General features: G+C 40.3%; 1 protein-coding gene across 15 annotated transcripts in view; it reads right to left on the minus strand.

The window, feature by feature from the left end:
• SOX6 (SRY-box transcription factor 6) overlaps positions 1–21,595 on the minus strand; it is a 777,007-nt gene that overhangs the window by 14,254 nt on the left and 741,158 nt on the right. For 11 of the 15 annotated variants that reach the window (XM_069223708.1, XM_069223713.1, XM_069223710.1 and 8 more), the window contains 2 exons: positions 19,287–19,520; positions 1,064–1,280 (listed from right to left, as the gene is read on the minus strand). In XM_069223708.1, coding sequence (XP_069079809.1) covers positions 1,064–1,280; positions 19,287–19,520 — 451 coding nt within the window. The remainder of the gene's footprint in view (positions 1–1,063; positions 1,281–19,286; positions 19,521–21,595) is intronic. The other 4 variants (XM_069223720.1, XM_069223718.1, XM_069223714.1 and 1 more) reach the window with 1 other exon arrangement.

Here is a 21,595-nt window from a genome sequence, read left to right on the forward strand (position 1 = left end):
ATTACACTGCACACTCTTCTGGACAGAATGCGTTTGATTCGGGTGGAAATAGTGAATATCATCTTAAACGCAACGAGAAAACCAAGGTCTAAATTGGAAATGACAACCCCACCAGCGCCTGTATTTCTCCTTTATTGTTTACATTTTTTAATAGTTTATTGAGAGCAATGCGCCCACCTCTCTAGAAAGGTATGTGAGCACGTTCCCTACTGGCATAAACATATTTGTGGTGGGAGACACAGGCTCGTTGAGGTGACGGTGCTTCTCTATCACAGGTATGCTGCCATTTACTGTAGCTATATATTTTACTTACTTCAGTAGCACTGCACTTACTTAAGGCACATGTTTAATATTTAGGGGTTACGGATGGAAGTATTTAAACGTATCTAAAAGAGGCATTTTAACTCCAAAAGGAATAATGAAGTGTATATATGTCCGCAAAGCCGAATGTCTAGACAGAAAGCAACAGAAATGAAGAAACAATCAGGAAATGTGTCCGCAGAAGAAGAGGATGGCAGAAAAAGATGGGGCTTTTCAGAAGTCAGCAACGATATACGAACTTCGGCATTTATTAAGCCCCACAAGGTGTTAAAGTGATATTTCTGTATTTCTTTTTCTCAATTCCTCAGCAATTTTTGCACCTTGGACATATGTAAGGGGTGGACTCTTTTACATTTGGGCATGCAGTGTGAAAATCTTCTTAGGAGGTGGCCTTTAGATTGGAGCAAAACTAATTCTATACAGTACCTGTGCCCCCTCACATGTGTGTGTTTCTGAAAGTAATCACAGTTCTATTGTGTGAGTACAGCGTTCATGTTCACGGCCACTACAAGAGTGCCTTGGTACACTTTATAGGGATCAAATGAAGGACTGCATCTTCCCCATAAATATTGTGCTGAGCATGTGCCCTGACTTTCTAGAAATGATGAATTTTGCCTGTTTCCACCGCACATCAATGTTGACCTGGTTCAATTACAGTAGTGAACTAACTGCCTGAGGCACTTATGAAAGAAGAACTAGGGTAGTACCTCATTACAACGAGTACAGCACAGATTGCTCTTACCCAACAGTGAAGAATTGCCTCATCTCCTGTCTTCGAGACCTCATCAGTTGTTTGTACTCTCCGATGCGCAGTTTCTTGCCATCAACGATACAAGTACGCTTTGGCCGAGGTTTGTACTTGTAGTTTGGATACTTCTCTAGATGGATCTTACTTAGCCGTGCCTGCTCCTCATAGTAAGGTTGCTTCTCTTGATTGGACATGGCTTTCCAGCGAGAACCTGCATGTACAAGCAGCAAAGAAATTCCTGATATTATTGCTCTGAATATACACTCATAATTACTCCTGTAAATATTTTTATTGAATCACCATTACTAAATCATCCTACAATATTGAAAGTAGAAAAGTGAAATTAGGTATGTCTCGGTTACTACTCTGATTTCCAATATAGTTACTTTACCTCGAGAACATTTTGAAAATAAGTAGATAGGGTAAAGTTAGATAACAATAAAATTACTCCACTCTTCCTAAATAAATATCACATTTTATTTTCTGAAAGTATTTCACTCCTCAACAAGCTAATGTGTTAGCCTTTTTATCTTCTTTCATTAAAAGCTGTCTTTAAGAAACTGGTAGTGGGTGGGAAGCCTAGGTAAAGGTGTTCCCTCTATTAATGTGTGAGAGGATGAGAGCATGTACTAAGAAGAGGAAGGTATTATTTGGATAAAAGGTTTCTTGTTCCACAGGATGCTAAACCTTTACCAAGCTGCCTGGAATTGCTACTTCATGAGCTTCTCGAGGGAAAGACAGGGATTGATGTAGAAGGCCATGGTCCAATTCAATGATACAAAAACGGCCTTTAATTTTGGGTTGGAACTTCTTTTTGGTTGATTTACGTTTGTTACACTATTGACATACAGGATTGGATAAGGTCTAGGCCACATCTTGGTCTGAAGCTGCGAGCAGTTTCATGAAGGGTTTAAAGGATATTGGGAAAAGGATGACATCCTGAGGGCTTCAATGTTGTTAAAGGTATGCTATTTAGTCCGTTGCACATTTTTTAACCTTCTTGATGACTTTTGCTCCCGCCAAAAAATACACCACTTCTATTATAATTATTACTATTATTAGTAGTAGTATTATTAGTATTGTTGTTATTATTATTGTTAGTATTGTTATTATCTAAAATATGTTATATAGGTGTCTACAAATGTATTTCGGCAAATAAAATGTGCATAGTCAATATTTTTATCATGCCATCCTCAGTCTCTGTACAAAAATAGCTCCTTATACTTCTGCCCCATTAAATCCTATTTTTGTTTTGGATATTATCTTTCATTCCATTTAATAACTAAAACATCCCCTGAATCTTTACTAAACACGTTGGCAGCATTCACACTTCTTGCGTAAAGCATACAACGGTCAGCCTATCTGTTGAGGGTCAGCATATCTGTTGAGGGGTGCAAGCAGAGCCACCCAAAGACTGAACATTCAGACCAGACATGATGCTTTCTGCGAGACGGGCTAACACCTGACTAAGTAACGACTTAAGTATGGCTAAAATAATCTTGAATTCGGTCTTTGCATTTATCAGCATCTACAAGAAGATCCTCACACAGGGAGTAATCTGTCTCCATGATTTTTTCTGAAAGCCAGACTCGTGGCTGAACTCTGAGAGCCTCATTTACAAGGAAATGACGCAGCATGGCGCTGCAAGCCAGCTTCCTGCTCCATACTGCATCATTCTGAAAGTGCAGGGATGCATCTTACTTACAGAAATACAACATAGCTACATACTTTCCTCTGTGCTGCAGCACAAACTTCTGCCTAGCGCCAACGCAGGCACCCCTGCGTCACGGTGCAAGGGTGTCTCTGTTGCAGGGATGATTGTTTATTTGCAGGAAGGGACACCTTACTGCTCATAAGCAATTATGAATGGTGTTTCCTCTTTCTATGTGTGCTGCAAATTGCAGCATACATAGAAAGAGGAAAAAACTAAGAGAAATAAGAGGTGTTATGTTAATATAACTTGTATCGCACTCGATTCAACCCAGGAGGGGTATCTCGGTGCCAGATTGATCACCAACTGAGCAACGAGCGGTTATGCCACAAACAGCTCAGTTTTCAAGAGCTTCCTGAATTTAAGGTAGTACTTGCATTGCCGTATTTGGTGGGAAAGTTAATTCCAGTACTGAGGAGCCAGATATGAGAAGGCTCTTTCTCTTGATCTTGCTTGCCTAGTCCGTGGGAGTAAGGGCAGAGCAGAGGAACATAAAACTCTGTTAGGGCAGTACTGAACAAGCTTGTTAGCTATATAGAGCGGGCTTTCCCATTCAGAGCTTTATGAGTCAAACAGCACAATTTAAAAACAATTATCTTACATTTAGGCAGCCATAGGTGAAGATGCTGATCTAGATGGTAGATTATAAATGAGACTTGCTGCTGTATTCTGAACAACATGAAGTTTGTTCAATACTGACTCGTTAGAAGAGGCTAATAAAGCACTGCTATAGTCTAAGCAGTTAAGACCAGAGCTTGGACCAAATCTTCCTAGTCGAGTAAGGAAGTTGGGGAAAAACTTTCCGTAAGAGACGAAGCATGTGGAAACAATTGCCAACCGTGGTCCTGACCTGTTTAGGAATCAAGAGAGACTAATCTAGACGGACACCCAATTTGTTTCTGACTAGCTTGGGACTATGGGATGGCCAAGGTCTAAAGGCCATTAGTCAGGAGTCCAAAGCTGTTGGGCCTTGTGAAACATAATTTCTGTTTTAATAGCATTTAGATGTAGACATCAGTCATCCATGCTGCAATAGCTGTCATATCTGCTGAAAAGCGAGCTTTAGCCTCTTTAAGATCCTTATCCAGGGGGTCATCTGCGCATGAAAGTGGTATGCAGTCAAAGTTTTTACAAACTTGGCAAGGGGGACCACATAGATGTTAAAATGTGTGGGGCTAAGGCATGAGCCCTGAGACACCCCCCTTGTCCTGTTTCAAAGTTTGCGATTTAAAAGCACCCAAGTTAATAGCCTGGATATGAATAGATAAAAAATCCCTGAACTAAGCCAGAGCAGTGCCATGTACCCCTATCTCTTGCATCTGTGTGTTATATGGAATCAAATGCTGTGGATAGATTCAGCAATACCAGCAGTGAGGAAATGTTTCTGTCTAGGGAGCAACAGATATAGTCAGTCACTGAAGCTAAGGTGGTCTCTGTACTATGCTCCAGCCTAAAGCCTGATTGGGATGGATCCAACAAATTACTCATTTCCAACTAATCTGAAAGTTGGGAGTTTATTTGCCCTTCCAGAATCTCACCTAATAGAGCAAGGAGTGAAATGGGCCACTGGTTAGAGATGTCTGTAGGAGATAAATTAGTCTTTTTCTGTATAGGGATCAGCTGTGCAGCTTTCCAGGCGATGGGAAAAGTCTGTGATGTAATGGGCAAGTTGAATAAAGAACATATGGTGGGGGCAAGTCTAAAGAACAGATCCGCCACAGTACGGGGAGGGCAAGAATCTGAAGGAGAACCTGATTTAGCAAAAGCCAGTGCTTTCTGAATAGTCATAAGTGAGAGTAAATTAAAATTGCTGAAAACTGGATTAGAATTCAGAGACTGCAGGCCAAGATTAACCTGATGACTGTCAGGCTCCGAGGTTTTAAGAAAGTTTTGATGAATAAAATCAATTTTGCTCTCAAAATGATTTACTATGGAGACCCAAAGTACTTGAGACGGCACAGTCTCGGACAAGCAGACTTGGGGATTTAAAAAGTATTTAGAACCTTAAATACCTCCTTATAGGAGTTGCTTGCTTGATTAATTTGTAAAGATATATGTGCCTTTTTTATCTTGTGGTGATATTGTGTTAAAGCTCATTTATATGCCTCTTTTTCCACACTGCTTTTCAAGTGGTGCCAGCGCCTTTCGCGTTTTTTGCACTGAGCTTTCCCAATACACATCTCAGGTGTATACCAGGAAGCATGGGTGTTATGATTAAAACTGGTGTGAGGCTTCAGGGGGATGTTATTATCGAAAGCCTCATTTAAATCTGAGTACTGGCAAAAGAGTGAATTGAAATTCTTTAGAAAAGGAATCTGGTGTGATTTTCTGCCACAATTTAGTTGTATTCTTAATAGCTCTCTGTGTACGTGCCAGCCCATTAGGTTGAACAATTTAAAACTTAATTAAAGAGTGGACAGTCCAAAGTAGAGGTTGAGGGATATCACAGCTCAAGTGGGGGAAAGTCTAATGTGTGACCTGCAAGGTGAATAGGTCCGATAAGCCTCTGCGAGACAGCCAATGTCATTAAATCAGCAGTGAGTGTAGCTACGTCTGTGTTGGAACAGTCCTCTCCACAAAGGTAAAAATCACCTAGTATCAGGAAATGATTAGAAGCAAGAACGTAAGGGGCAATGGTCTGTGTGGACGATGTAACAGGGCACCTCTCCAGCAATCCTTGGGGGAAACTTCCACCCTAAAGATACAAATCTCTGCACAATCTGCTAACAAAGTATCAATAAGTGAAACTTTAACAGTATTTTTATATATGATAGCTACACCGTCCCCTGTTCTATCTTCTCTATCTAATTGTAGTATTCAGTAGGTATCAGAGATAGCTAGCGCTATGGCCAGAGTGGCAGTGGTATTCAACCACGTTTCAGTGAAAAAAACCATGTCCAATTCATATGAGGATATCATATCCCAGATTTCCACTGCACGTTTAGGGAGGGATCTAACGTAATATAAGAAGCCAGTAAGATTAGATGACATCTGGGAAGCAGCGCAGGTCTGAGTCTGGGTTAGAGCTAGTCGAATTGGGCAGGTAGCCAACTGCCTCCGTCTGAGCAGCTTCAGAATCTATGAATCTATTAGGGAGAGATTTAAATTTACATTTCATGCAGGCAACAGAGCCTTCTAACTGAGATGGAAAAGGGGCTGATCAGAAAAAGTCGGGATGACTGAAATCTGTGTGCGTGCTCATTAAATTGCATAATTCTGCTGTGGTATAAGAAATCCTGGGAGAGTACCTGTCATTTGGAGTGAAAGGAGCTGGGGTCCTGGCTCCTGGTAACAGTTGGGCATGGACGGGAGCAGATGGGCTTGCCTTAGGCACACATCCACTGTACATCGGCGAGGGCCCATATTAAATAACAAACAGGAAGTGAATGACTAGACTGCTAACTGCTAACCCCCAAAGTAGGCGAGCAAACAGGAAATGAGGTAACAACCAACTCTCTCCACAGCAAATGGTACTGACCAACCTGGACAGGAGAGTCAATAGGTGAAAAGCAGAGTAATTCAAATATCTAAGCTAAAAAGCAGCGAAGTGTAACATGCAGTAGTGTGGCACGACCATGTATCTGTCAGTAATCGTTGGCGCGGGCCCCATTTTTCATAAATAAGAGGCAGTGAATGACTAAACTGTGATGAAGAAAGGTGGCGTAGAGATCTGATGCATTCCCTGACTTGTATATATGGGAATGTGTCAGATTCCGTCAGGTTCCATGGATGTTGCATGGGAACATGCATATCAACACCCACGGAAGGCCCCTTTCACACAGTGGCTTTGCATGACCTTGTAAATATGGGCCGGCACACTGCGCCACTGGAGCGTAATAAAAATATTGATTCTCTGGTGGCACAGTGTACTGCTAGGGCCTTGTAAATGAGGCCCTGAATTCTTTAAAAACTGTAGCTGATTTACGCGGAAAGCCCATGAGCACCAATAAGTGTACTAATCTAGCCGACTGTCAATAAAAATACCCACAACTCGAGGTGTGCAAAGTTATAAAGTGGATTATCTTGGGATACTTGTGTATGTCTCACAAACACTCTATAACATGCGTGAATGCCTTGATGTTCTATAACATTCGGCTTCCACATGATTTTTTCGATGTTTTTTTATATCGCATAACTGTTTCTTTTCAGCATTGTGGAGATGAGCGTAATGTGGGATGTTTCCCTCACAAAAAGGGAAAAGCTACGCAAACTCGGAGCTCAATTACAAAATACAATCTAATATTTGTGAGATGTCTTTTAACTGTTCCAGTCCCCTAGTGCTTTTACGTGTAGGAAACATTTGAAAAACACCATCACAGAGAAATTAACTAGAAAGAATTGTTTTAGTTTTTTTTTAATATTGCATTGCGAAGTTCTATTTACCGAGACAACAAACGCAATGTATCAGTTCAAGTGCGATTAAGAACAAAACTTAAGCGAAAGAGAAGGGAATGCAAGGATCTGTGCGCATAGGAGAAGGCCAACAGTCAGGGACTGCACAAAACTAAGCTTGCGTCATAAAAATCTTGCACACCTACCCACATCCATCTTTCCGTCAGAATAAAATATGTATTACTAGCCTTTTGGCATTACAATGCAGAGTCAACAATTTACTCTATGACTCCCCCAAAACCTCGAACAGTTTTAAGATACATAAATGCATATTGTTTTCTAGCACAAGCAAAGGCTAATTAATATTCGCATCAGTTCAGAAACATATGTGCATTCTTAAAATTCCCATGTGGATGCAGTTGTAAAAGTTCCATTTAGCAGAGAAGCATTGGTCCAGGGCTAGTGTTGTTTTTAATCGCTTATATTTAGAGATGGGTTGTGAACAGTGTAACGTTTACTACAGTACCAAGTCCTTCACTGTCTCTGAAGACATGGGATTCAAGTCTCTCTGTGCTCTCGCGCTACCTGCTGCTTCCGGAATCCATCACGGCGTTCCGTTCGGGCTCATTGGCCACCGCAGCCGTGTTAACCCCCAGAAGGAAGAGCTCCCTGGACACTGTAAAGAGTGCCAGGTACGCGAGCTGTTGCTGTTTCATTGCATCCAACGTAATAAGCTGAGTTCAAGCCGTGGAACAAGTATTTTCCGTAAAGACCATTATTGCGGTGTCCTTTTCCAAGGATAATGGTACGTAGCTACCTAGGCGCACAGGTCCAGGCGGTTATGAAATTCGGCAAGATTTTATCGGTGTCTCCTATGTTCTTTGTCTGGAGACGACGTACGTGTGAAAGAGATGCCCCTCACCTGAAGAACACGTTTAAAAACCAGCACAACAGATTAAGCATCACAAAGATGGTTGTGTACATTTGTATAGCAGCATTTTAATATTCTACTCATTTGTAGGACTATTATAACCCCGCTGTTTCCTATAAATGACCCATCACGTATGTGACAGGCGACTTCAACATAACACAATTTCATCTCAGGGCATCTGAAGAAGGGCCAAACCAACATATCATAAGAACTAGAAACTCAACATTAATTTTTAGTTAGTTAAATCATCTGTCTTCTACCCAACAAAGCGCTACTGCAAACCCCACTATTGGTACAGCTGTGAACTCCATATAACTGTTTACACCACTGCATGACAATGAAAGGGGGCGTTGATAGAATATGTACAATTCACAGAAAAAAATAGCATGCTCGCTTGTGTTATTTGTTTATAAATGTTTACAGTTAATTTTGTTTTACTCAATTTTGCTTTGCATAACAGCCATATTTAGAACACACAAATGTGTTGAGCTGTGCTTCCAAGTTTTTTCTTTAAAAACGGAAAGCACATATTCTGGTATACTTACCACTCAAAGCACTGTAAACTAATTGCGCGCTCCAGACATGGTATTACAGTCTACACACAACTATCAGAAGTATTAAAACTTGTTGCACTGTTTATAGAGACATAGCCAAACACTTGAAGCCAGAATGATGAAATTGCTTTTCTATGTTTACAGGAGCAAAAAAACAGAAACAGCTGTGGTAAATAATGTACAATGCTAGTGTTAAGGGCTAGTGTTAAAGTATTAGAGCAAGGGTTGTTTGCACACGTTGCATAGCTGATGGTGTGCCCATTCCAAAACGATTTAACTGTTCAGTGAGTGGAGTATACAGGAGTGCAGTGCAGTGCAGTTGTGAAAATCAAATAGCCCGTAACCTGAAATTTGAAATATTAAAGTGCCTACGGGTGCACATTTTATACATGCTAATTTGTGAAACTGACACAACTGTTGCCACAGAACATAAGCATATCAATAGCCCACACTTTGTTTTTTTATTGTAGAAGGCAACATATATGTCTTTTCATTAGACTTATTGTGTAGTAGCAGAGCACATCCTGTTCAGCTGCAGGTGGGGTTGTGCTTAATTTCGCCTCCCCATCAAACCAGTTAATAGGCCAATAAGGCTCAGCTAATCCCACTATTGTATGACTGTCTGGAGGGAATTCATGAAGTCCTAACTGTCAGTTACACCCAGTCATGTCACCTAAGGCAGGCTGTAGGCACAGAGGGTTATGGGCAGGAAAATGCCAACTTTCTAAAAGTGGCATTTTAAAACTTGTAATGATAAATGTTACTTTACCATTAAAGAGGGTTTATTATTACAAGTTCATAGGTACCAACGTGACATAGCTACCTTCTCTGGTTTAGGAATTACAATGTATTAAATATAATAAGGATTCCCCAATGTTAACCTATAGGAGGGGAGGCGCCACAGCAGTGAAAAACTAATTTGAGTGTTTTTCGATACTAGGACATGTAAAACTTAAAAGTACATGTACTACTCTTCCACTACCTTAGTGGCGACCTATATGTAACAAAAGGGGAGTTTTAGGCTTGGTGAGGCGTTCTAAATGCCAAATCAACATGGCAGTAGGACTCTACTTTCAGGTTGCAATGGCAGGCCTGGTACAAGTTTTAACATGCTACCTACATGGGTGGCACAATAATTGCTGTAGTCCCACTGGTAGCATGTAATTTGCAGGTCCTGGGAAAATGGTATACCACTCTACAAGGGACTTACATGTAATTGAAAAATGCTGGGTGTTTGCCAATCAAACCATGTTTTAGGGAGAGAGCACAAGCAATTTAGCACTGGGTAGCAGTAGTAAAGTGCACAGAGTCCTAAGGCCAATATGCAGAAATCCAGAAACTAGTAGGAGGAGGAGGTCAAAAAGTTTGGGAGTGACCCTGTAGAGAAGGCCAGTTCCAACAATGTGGTACATAATGCCATGTGATGCAGTTAGCATTATCTTTCCCATTCATACATGCACATCTGATCCAAATCTGTGGAACCTTAGTGCACTATTCATCTGCCTTTCCACTTCAGTTAGTAAACTACTAGCTCACTTCATCTTCTTCATATAGATGTGCATGACAATCAGCAGGCTTCTCTATCAAATCGGACAATAATGTTTTTGCAGTAAATGACAACCACAGTGCCCATTTTTTATGATTTGTCAAATCCCACTCCCATTCTTTCAAGTGTTATGCATCTTCAGATTGTAGTTATTGAATGTCTTGAGAACCCAAGCCACTCATGAATATCATTTGCAGCATTTCTGGAATTTTATTGTTCTTTTGAATGATCTGTTGCTCTGATCTGTCCTATTCTTTTTTGATACAGTATTTTAATGTTGGCTACGTTTTTTCCAGCACTTTATTTAAAAACAGGATCTTAAAATTTCCAGAAACAATTGAAAATACAGATATATTGAAAGGGTTCAAAATTTGTGTAGTTCGTTTTTAGGTAATTATTCAAAATTATGGCAGTATTACAGGCATTGCAAATCTGTCAATTTATGCTATTTTTATCACCAAATGCGTCCCTACATCAATTTGTGGTGCAAGGATACATTCAAAGAAAAGCACTGTGGACAACAGCTGTTTATGTTCTGTTGTTCCTGTGCATTTGCTGTAAATCTTTACCACATATTGCACTTTACTGTAAATTTTGACCACAAATGGTAATCAAAGAGCCATGGTGGTGTAATTTCAGGAAGCCATGTAACAAGCGCATGTTTTCTAAAAATACACAAATTATGCTGCTGTAATTTAAATTAAGTCCATATAGGTGTTTTGGGTATGAGCCACTTGGCTTAATCATTATAGCAACACATTTTTGTTTCATTTTAAGAAGTGTCTAGCTGAAATGCCTTTTCTTGCAACATATCAAGATTCTTTTCCATACACTTATGGCAAGTTCCCTCATTCCTGATTTTCAGCAAAAAAACGAAGACCTATCTCCTTCAAACATCACCTCATCCACAAGCGTCTGCCTTGATGATGAGACAAATATATCAGTGCATCATTGTAGAGGCTACCTCACCTTTCTTATCACCTTCTATGCAATTCCGTCATCAGACCATACTTTTTGCAGCACTCTACAAATAATACAATGATACATTCACTCTACAAATAATTTTAGAGTAAGCATACTTAACAGCATAGGAAGTAGCCATTTTCAAGAAGCCACTCCTGATTGGCAAATGCATGCACAACTATCATGAAAGCTTTGAAATAAGCAAACCTACAATATTGGGAACAGGACCCTAAACATAAGCAGCTGACATAGGTCATTCTGAATATAGTACAGCAGAGAGTTTCATTCCAGATCTAGAAATACCTATTTCCTGGAAAGGTAAGACTCTTGTCCTGGTTTAAACAAAAGCTCAGTCCAGGCAAAACAGATCCCATATATGTATGCAGGATTTATATAGTCTGAACCAAGCCGAACAGGCAGCGGAGCACTATATAGGCTCAAAGGCAAGCATACAGTCAACAATTGATAGGAAAGGTGGTTCATGGATTGCTAATGCATTGTGATGTAGTGTTCTTTAAAGAGGTGTGTCTTCAACTCTTCCCTAAATTGGAACAGTGATAGGGTGGTCCTTACCGATATGGAGATCCTCGTTGATCATGGTGGAACAGACGGGAAAGGCCTACTGCCTTGGTTTGTCCTTGTTTACACTTCATAGTATCCAATCTAAATGGTGGCCTGGTTGTGAGTGTACCAAGAGCCATCAGAAATGGAGAGCTTGTCTGCATGTTAAGCGGGAGCGCTGGTCAAGATGACTTTGTAAATGATGCAGCTGGTTTTGAAGATAATCAGGCCTGCCAAGTGAGGACAGTGGAGTTCCTTCAGATTAGGGTAATGTGATCACATGTCTTTTGGTCCCAGGTCAGACATACTGCAGAGAGTGAGATGCCCTTACAGGGTGTCACTGCCATTCAGATGCGAGAGTACAAGTGCTGGAACAGCAGCTCTAAAGTCCATTTTTGGAAGAAACTGTTTCACTTTCTTTAGAAGAGAACGTTGGTACCAGACTGTCTTTGCTTTTTTACCAATGTATTCCTTGATAGTGAGGTTAGTGTCCAAGGTGAATTTAAGTGATTTGGCATTTGGTAAAAGTTGGGATTTGAAGCTGTCAAGGTTCAGGTAATTGAACCAGTTTGCCACTATATCATATGTGTTGTTCTTGGTAAATATTAGGCACTCTGCCTTGGTTGGGTTGAGCTCCAGGTGGACATCCATATCTGGTTGATATGCAGGTAGTGTTTGAGTCACTGGAAGTCTGGCGCAGAAGAGGTTTTCAAATAGATTTATGTATCACCTGCATATTTATGAATTTTGATGCTGTTAACTTTGTGACAGTGAATGTGAAGCTCTCATCACACACCTGCTAGCCTTGTTGGCACAGTGGACCGATGTTTATCAAGTTTCAGGATTCATCTTTTGCCCACATATAAATATTCACAGGATAAGGTGAAGTATCCCAAGGGCCCGCATAGAGAACTAAGAACTGATATAGAGCCTCATGAAAAATTATGAAATGTATGTAAGGGAAAAAACCAACTAAAATGTTCCGCTTTATCAGCAGGAAGCATGACAAAGACCCTACTTGCATATCCGTGCCGCCCGTGATAGAATGTCAGTTTTCACAAAAGCTGAAATTACAGTACCAACAAGCAGCTGGCTGCACTGAAACCACATCAGCTAAAACTGAAACGCACTGCCACAGCTGAATATATCCTTGACCCTAAAAGTTAATCTTGCACTGCGAGTTTCAAAATGAGGACGGAGATGCAAGATAATTAATGCAAGCTATATCAAAAAAGATGCTCATAGCCAAACTCTTGTGCTTGACTGAAATGCAGGGATTCATTTTATGTCAACCACCGCTTTCAGGCAGGTATGAGGCAGTACAGAGGCCCTCGTGACAGCAAACCGATTATTACGGTCTGTTATCTTCGTATATACTGCGTACATTTTATTAGTATAGAGCTGCAGTTCTTGATTTGGGAAGGTTCCTACAAACCTACTTCATTCGGGGACCCTAATGAAATAGATAAATTGTGTACTAATATATTGTAAAACCTGCTATTTACACAGCTTTGAAATAACAAAATTGTTTTAATAGGAACTATATACAAAAAGACTAGGAAATTCTGGGTTAGGGTCGGGGATCTCTTGAACAAGATGATATGTGAAATGGAAGGAAGTATTACAACCTAACCGTCAATCCCCCTCCCCCAACAAGACCACTTGTGCAAATGCTTATGATACTAAAGTCGCCTGAAGTGGATCAATTAGTGGCGGCTCTTGGGGAATAAAGGGGCGGAGCAGCGCAGGCGGCACTTGAGGGGAATTAATAAAATAAAAAAAATACACTTACCTTCCCGCGCCGCCGCCATCATGCTGCTCTTCTCCTGCAAGCTCCAGGCACAGGCTTCCAGCCTGCCCTGCGCAAATCCTGACGCTGTTCAGTGCAATGTCAGGATTGGCTGGGAGCGCCTAGCCAGGGCGCTTCCAGGCAGACTGGGAGGCTGTGCAGACTCTCTCCGGCATGGCAACATAGTTGCCGGGCTGGAGACAGCCTATTGCACATGTGGGTTTTGCCGGCCCGAGACGGCCTGCCAAAGACACATGCGCTCTGAGGGGAGTGCACAGTGCTCTCCCCTCGTCCAGGTCACCCCACAAGGCCCCGCCCCTTTCACAAGGAAAGGATAATAAATGTTTATTATCCTTTCCTTGTGAATGGGTTTACAGCGGTTGCTGCTGGTGGGGGGCGACACTCTTCCACCCATACGGAGGAGCTGCCACTGGGATCAAGAGTCTAAAGTGCACTGCACTGCTTAATGCTAGTAGAGATCTATGAATGCGCAACACATCCTCATAGTTTGCACATCTTGAGTAGGTTGCCACTTACCTGTGTCTGAATATCAAATATGATATTGTTAAAAAATCAGTTCACACGTTGTTCCTGCAGAAACCTGCAGCAAAAACCCATGTATACTAAACCGAAAAAAATAGGGGCCTCTTTTTAAACAAAAAAACATATCAAGGGAGAAATAATAAATATGTTACTAAAGGTTGTTGTGTTCAACTACACAATCACACAGACACACACACCTAGATGACATCATATTCTATTGTACAAAATGCAGTGGTGTAAAAACCCACTTTTCACTAAAATCATGATATTTGGACAATATATAATGTTCTCTATGAAATGTGCATTTGACAGATCCCCCCACACCACACGGCAGAGCTCTAACAGTGTCGAGGTTACTAGGATCCTGTGGCATGGAGAACCACATTATGTGGTGGGGTATCCATTTTTGCAAAAAATGCCAATTATGCAGCTCATTCTATAGCGGTACTATTTTCTACCATTTCATCTAGAAACAAATTTATTTTGTGGACTCTGAATAGTATGCCAATGAAATGGCATGTTCTGTAGCAAATGCATCAATGCATAATAATGAAGGAAAACGCTGCAACCACAGCATTGCATAAATCGCTAGCCCTCAAGATTGTTTATTTTATTAACAATTTCTACAAACCGAATCTATCTAATTGTACTTAGTGCCTATTATCAGCTGCACTTTGTGGAAACAGGTTTTACAAGCTAACTACCATAAAATAAACTTGTAACATAAAAATACATAATGCTTAACATATAAAATGGTCCTATATTTTGATGTGATTTGAAAACAACCAATCATTCTCTCTCTCTCTCTCTCTCTCTATATATATATATAAACAGTTTCTATAGAAGTGCTTTTTTTACTTGCCTATATCTTTGGCGTCGACTGACGAATCTTCACAGATGTTCCCAAAACATCTGATGCTTAAGTGAGCTGTCTGTCTGGAAACTTTCAGGGTGATCCGACAAGCTGAGGCCGAGTAAAAGGGGGGGTCCCAAAATGCTTTTTCCCCATTCATTTTTCCATAGAGATTTTGAACAGCGATAGCGCCCGAACCACTGGACACTATTACACCAAATTTAGCAAAAAGGTAGCTCTTTGACCAGAAGGCCACCTTTTTGTTATTTGGTGTAAATCAATTCAGTAGTTTTTTAGTATTTAAAGCAAAAAACAAAAGTGTATATATAGGGATATGAAGGCTTCGCAAGCCCTCCGATCCTGTGCTTAGATCAGATTGGCTGCCAACACTTCAACAAGGAAGTGTTGGCAGCCATGTGGGAAATTGGCTTCAGCTGAGTCCCAGAAAAAAAGGGGGCCAGTGTACAATCACCCTGACCCTTTAGCTCTGGTGCTGGGATCCAAGAGTGACCCCCAGAGCTTAAAAAGTGGATCGGCTGAAAATTTGAAGAAAATTAAATCGCTGACTTGTGTGATTGTTTTGTAAACAGCTCCCAGGTGGGCCAGGTTCCAGGGCAATTACATTTTGCATGGGGGTGCTGCCTGGCCCCCCACAGCCCCAGGGATTGCCACCTCCCTGAGGCATTAAACAATATGAAACAAATGTAAGGTGGGGGCTCCATGGCCCCTGGCAGCCTCAAGGATTGCCACCTTCCCGGGGTTTGAACTAAAATGATGCAGGCGCATGACCCCCTGCAGCCCCGTGGACCACCACCTTTCCAGCACTTTGAACTAATATGATGCCGGGGTCGTACTGGCCCCTGCAGGTCTGGGGACCATCACCTCCCCGGTGCTTTGAAGTAATTTGATGTGGGTGGCAACATGACCCCCCTACAGTCCCTTGGACCACCACAGCCACGGGGCAATGCTCATTGTAGGGGGGCCAAGTGGCCCCCCTTGTGGCTGAAATAATGGCCCTGGACTACCACCCCTCAGGGACAGCTCCTGCTATGTCCCAGGGTGCCCACGCTAGGGACATGGCTGTTTGCTTTTCCTTGGTGGCAGATGACAGCTCCCATCAAGCAAAAGCAAACAAAGACTGCTCTCTGACAACTGTCAAGCAGCTCCCACAGGCAGAAAGCAGAGCTTTCATCTGTTTCCCTGCATGCAGATGAAAACATTGCTCCCACAAGCAGGGAGCTGCTTTTTAAAGCAGCTCCCTGCTTATGGGAGCAATGCCAGCTCCCGCAACTCTCTCTCCCTTCCGCACACAGTCAAAAGTGACGTATAGCATAAAGGTTACAGTCACATACCATTGCACTGAAAGTTGAGGGTTCTACTCAAGGTGTGTCTCTGGTCATTTTCCTTCTTCAATTTCTTTTAACCTTGAAAAGATTAAGGTATATACTGAAAGGCGATCTCACTCTTTTTAATTGACAAAAACTGTGCATGATGGTGACGTTAGTTATAGTTAACTTAGGTCACAAGTTACAGTTTATTGAGATAACTCTTAACAGGTGAATTTCTGTGATTTGGTATGTTTAAAATGTGAGCCTAACTATAACATCCATGTAACCTTTGGTTTTCCAAGTGAATTTCAAGATTTAAAAAAAATTCTATTTCCTAACTATACCAAACCTTTGTTTTTTTCAGTGAATATACTTTCTGATCCACTTTTTTACCTTTTTTCTGGTAAGGACCAGACACAGTCCTCTTTACTGCTATAATTCGTGGTTTATTTAAATCACTCTCTCCCTGCCATCATGCGTTTCAGCCTTCACTCATGGCCTTCCTCATAAACGGATGCAGCTACATTATCTTCCCCTACATACATTACATCACACATTAGACCTTCTTAAGGCAAAAGCACACCATTCACTACCATTTTTTGTCCGTACAAGTAGAAGAAATACTTCTTCATGAAGGAACGCACTATTTTTTTGCCGTTGTTAATCGCACATACAGAAAAATTCTAATCACCTGCATTTTGCACTTTTATAAATTTTATATGTAAACACACACATATTTATATGTATTTAGATGTATTTATATGTGTGTATGTAGATAGATGGATAGATAGATAGATAGATAGATAGATAGATAGATAGATAGATAGATAGATAGATAGATAGATAGATAGATAGATAGATAGATGTCAACACTCCATCATTTGGGTATTTCTTTCAAATACACCACCCTACATTTACAAGGAATTTGTTCTTTTGGAATACTGTCCTACTGCTCAATAAAGAGGTTTGCTGACCATGCCAAATGTGTTTATATTGCTTTCTCGCGGAAAAATTCAGAAACTATGCATTATTTGAAGCACAATCATGAATAAAACATTGGTCACAAAATAACTGAGCCATGTACCCTTTTATTTACACGTTCTCACTGGTGGCGGTGCCCTTCCCTCCTGGATATCCAGCTCAATGTATCACATATATTTTACAACCTTTTTGTGTTCTTCAAGTGATTTGGTTCACTACCAATGTGTTATTGAACAGTTACTAATAGATTACATTGTTATGAATGCAACTACTATACTCTCAACCATTTTTTTCACAGAACACCCACAAATAATATAAATTCACTACTAGAGCCAAAACTGAGAACAGTGCAGAGCTTGTGCTCGAGCGAATGGCTACGACTGGTGTAACTTTAAAAAGGCACACTTACTCATTTCAAGCCAGTGGTAGCATTTTTCAAGCCCCACATTCATTACAAATGATTACCAGATACTGAAAAGTGAAAGTATGAGTCATTCTTTCTTTGCAGATTATTTCATTGTTTTAATTAATATTTAGTACAGGGTCCCTACACGGTCATTTCGTAGCGGTGCAGCACGTGTTGAATGTGCGCGTTGCTTTGTACTAGTGCCAGCCCGCACTATGCCGAACTCTCTTATTCCTGTCTGCTTTTTTTGCTGGCGTTAAATGTGTTCTCTCGAACGCCTCATGTCCCTCCGAGGCTAAGCGCTGCAACCACTGTCCGTTTTTGTTTTTATTCATTTGAGAGCGGGCTTATGCATTAGTTTATTCACGGTGCCAGGCATTCACTGGACTCAATTATTTACAAACATCATTTCGAAAGAAAACACACCTACAGTATGTGTAAGGTAACGCGCCTCCTGCGTGCCCGGAAAAGCGCTCTCCTCACCTTCCTTACGCGCGGCTAACTCGGCATATTGACTTATTTTCTGCTTGTTTAATATGTACACGCAATTGGCTTTGAAACGCAAGCGCTGCTGTTCGGCGCGTGCTTTTTTATCTGGCAGCAGCGACACTTAACAATTTTCCAGAAGGAAACATTTTAGATTCGGACTACTTGTTCAGATCAAGAGGTTAATGGCACGCATCAGGTTCTTAAATGGAAATGGGGCAAATGTATTTCGAAGGGGATTTCTCCTTCTGTACCGCATTTGAAAATATCTCTGTTGCCATTTTCAGGCAGTGCACATCTAAGCAGAAAAGATGCAGCAAAAACGTATACAAAAACGTTTTTCTGTGATTGTCTTTGTCCTATAAGTAAAACATTATTGGAAAAAAGAAATCTGGCCTGATATTTACTGCCCCTTATAGGTGCTGATTTTTAGGCTTTGACAAAAGTTTCCAAGAGTACACATACACACCTGCGAGGTTCACGTTTCCAGAAGTACCCAAATACAGTGGCCTATAATGCTTAAACATTGCATGGTTTTAATGTGCTAACATAATTTGCCTACTTTATTATATGTACTTTTTTCACCCCTAAGGCCTAAAAGCTTGTAAGAATGTTTATTTTTATATTGCTTCCCTCTCATCTTGTAGCTATCTGTAAGACTCCATCTTCTCAAACCAAATTCACACTAAAACCCTCTTGGGCACCAGAATACCTAATTACACCATTCAGTTTGTGCATGGTGACCAGGGCCACTGGAAATATGTGACTGTGCAGCCTCATCTGCCACCTAATCCAGCCACCATCTGATGCATAATCTGCAGATTTGAATAAAAAATATTTCCAGCTCAAACAATTCCAAATTTACTAAAAGCGCAGCAACACATACTGCAATGCAGAGGAAGCCCCCTTCCATTGCTTGACAGGTCACATATCTAGTTTCTCATTGCTACATTTGACTATTAAACTGAACTGGAACAAATGAGATGCAACCAATATCCAGACAGTGTAAACAAGTGTAAAAATGGCAAAATAATGATGCAATACTATCATAAAATGTGCTGCATCATGCCACATAATTTGCCTTTTCGTGATGCATAATTTAGCCCTCCCCTACTGCATAATTTGGCCCCTCCCTGCCACATATTTCCAGTGGCCCTGAAGGTCAAATAAACAGTACTCAATTTTATTATCATTATTATTAGCAGTAGTAGCAATAGTAGTATTTACACTTACCTAAAATTTTGCTAATGTTTGAGTTGTGCATGTCGGGAAAAGCCTGAAGAATCTTCCTTCGTTCATCTTTTGCCCAAACCATGAATGCATTCATTGGTCGCTTGATATGTGGTTCACTGGTGCTTCGTCCACGTGCATCCCTGTAGACTCGTGCTTCAGCCACAGTAGCACCTCCTGTTGGCCAACAATAATACTGCTGTAGTTTAGCTGCAGAGCCATTCATTGCCTTACTTCCTGGAATATCAGGGCAGGAAGAAACAAGATGCATGCAGAACGTTACTATTTGGTTGAAAAACATTTTTCCTCTTTCTTTGCTGAAATGTGTTCCTTTTTTTTGTCCCTGCTACCAATTTGGCTAAAATTGTTATCAAAGGCAAACTGCATTAATAGATTGCATTTTAATAGATTTCATTACTAAACATAGAGAGTAGCCTCAAACATAACAGCTTGGAAATCTCACAGCAAATTTTAAAAAAAGAAAAAAAAAAAATAATGTAGCAGGTTATCTTGGGTAATTATAGACTATTCCTATTATTAAATAACAAACTTTATTTTTGGGTCATGAAAAAGGTTATTCAAATTAACCAATTGCCTCAATGTGTGGCGGAGCTTCCACGATATACTCCTCACCCAACATCTACTTTTCCTTTTAGTTTTATTTTTTTGTATTTATTCTTCAGAATATCTGACGTATTTGTCATGTTAACACCAAGGTAATTTCCAGTGGCAGAACTATGCTCCTTCAATAATGTCTCACATTAAAAAACAAGCGATGGTTAAGCTAACCTTACCTTGTAAATCCTGGCATCCGTATGCAGTGTTCTAGCTAACCTTGCATCCTGCTTTCAACGCAAGACTGAAGGAGTGGATCAAATTTGTAACATTGTAGCATAGGCCACCAATGTATTGGACATCAAAATGACTATCTTTATGGCAGTTGATTAGACAATATGAAAATAATGTTCTTGCAATTTATTTTCTTTCTTAGATAGCTTTGCTTGATCTCACTAGCCAATAACATGGTGACTAATTTTAATCTACTCAAAGGAAATGAAAGAAGTGCGTCACACACATTGCATAAACCTTATAAAGTGGCAAAGAACAGGTGTGGAACCGGTATTCTTTATTAAATAAGTATTTAGTTTTATTTGTCAATAGTGAGGGAGCTAGCAGCCACACAACCATACCGAGTATCTTCCCAATGACTGTCATAACTGAAATCTGTGGAGCATGGTGGAAATTGGAACAAATGGAAAGAGGTCACTCAGTACCACTTGCCTATTCACATTGTTTCATATGAGTTCTTTAACTAGATAAGATCATAATCTAACAGGGTAACAGCAGACACTTAGAAAATATTATTTAGCAATCTGTAAACGTGCTATTTATTTAAGGTACACAACTAAAATCGCAGAGCCGGCTGTGGATCTGTCTATTAAAATATAATCTCTTGAAGGGAATAAATGTAAACAACTAAAAAGAAATAGCATGCAGGCTTGAGTGGTTAAAGAAGTTAGTGAAGAAGACTGAAGTAAGCTGTATCTCGTTTTACCAACAATAGCTAGTGTCTCTTGCAATGTGTTGAACTATATGCCTCTTGCTCTGCAGTGACCTATAACTGAAACGTTGGTGCGATATAGCATTTCAAAACTTATGTTCGGTTTTTGATGCTTTAGACACTAGTACCATGTTTATTTGGGTAGTGTACCAACGTGGAAAAGAAGCCAAAGAAAAAAAAAACGAAATGCAGTAGATTTGTTGAATAACTTTTTCATTACAAGTAACCATCAGGGATTTTTTTCAGGATTCCTTGAATTTTAATCCTTTACATCAGATTTAGACACAGCTATAAATATATCTAATGTGTTAAATAAAACAGAGTTTAGGATAAGCATAGATGAATTGCAGTTTGTGTGCGTGGCACATCATGGCAAAATACATGTTTGTTTACAATGATATTGCCCCTTTTTAACACAATATATAGGTGCTTTAAATGCAGAAAACAGTGGCTTCACGCTGCATATTCCATAGGGATATGGTGTTATTTCATGATTTTAATTATATAATTCCTGTGAAATAAAGATTACGTTCAGTGAGAGTCATAGTCTAGTTTTATTTCTTTCAACTAATCTCTGAGCATGACTGTGCATTTAGATTATGAAGGTCCCGTTCACGCTGCAAAACGTTATCATAGGTCTTTGTGTATTCAGTAGTATCTTCACGAAAGCTAATCAAAACAGGAACCTTCTAATTGCAGTCAGGGCTCATTGTTAACTATGTCTTGCAAACAGCAGCTTTAATTTCTTTGA

This window comes from Pleurodeles waltl, chromosome 3_1 (assembly GCF_031143425.1).
Source record: "Pleurodeles waltl isolate 20211129_DDA chromosome 3_1, aPleWal1.hap1.20221129, whole genome shotgun sequence".
In the NCBI taxonomy this organism is placed as follows: Eukaryota; Metazoa; Chordata; class Amphibia; order Caudata; family Salamandridae; genus Pleurodeles; species Pleurodeles waltl.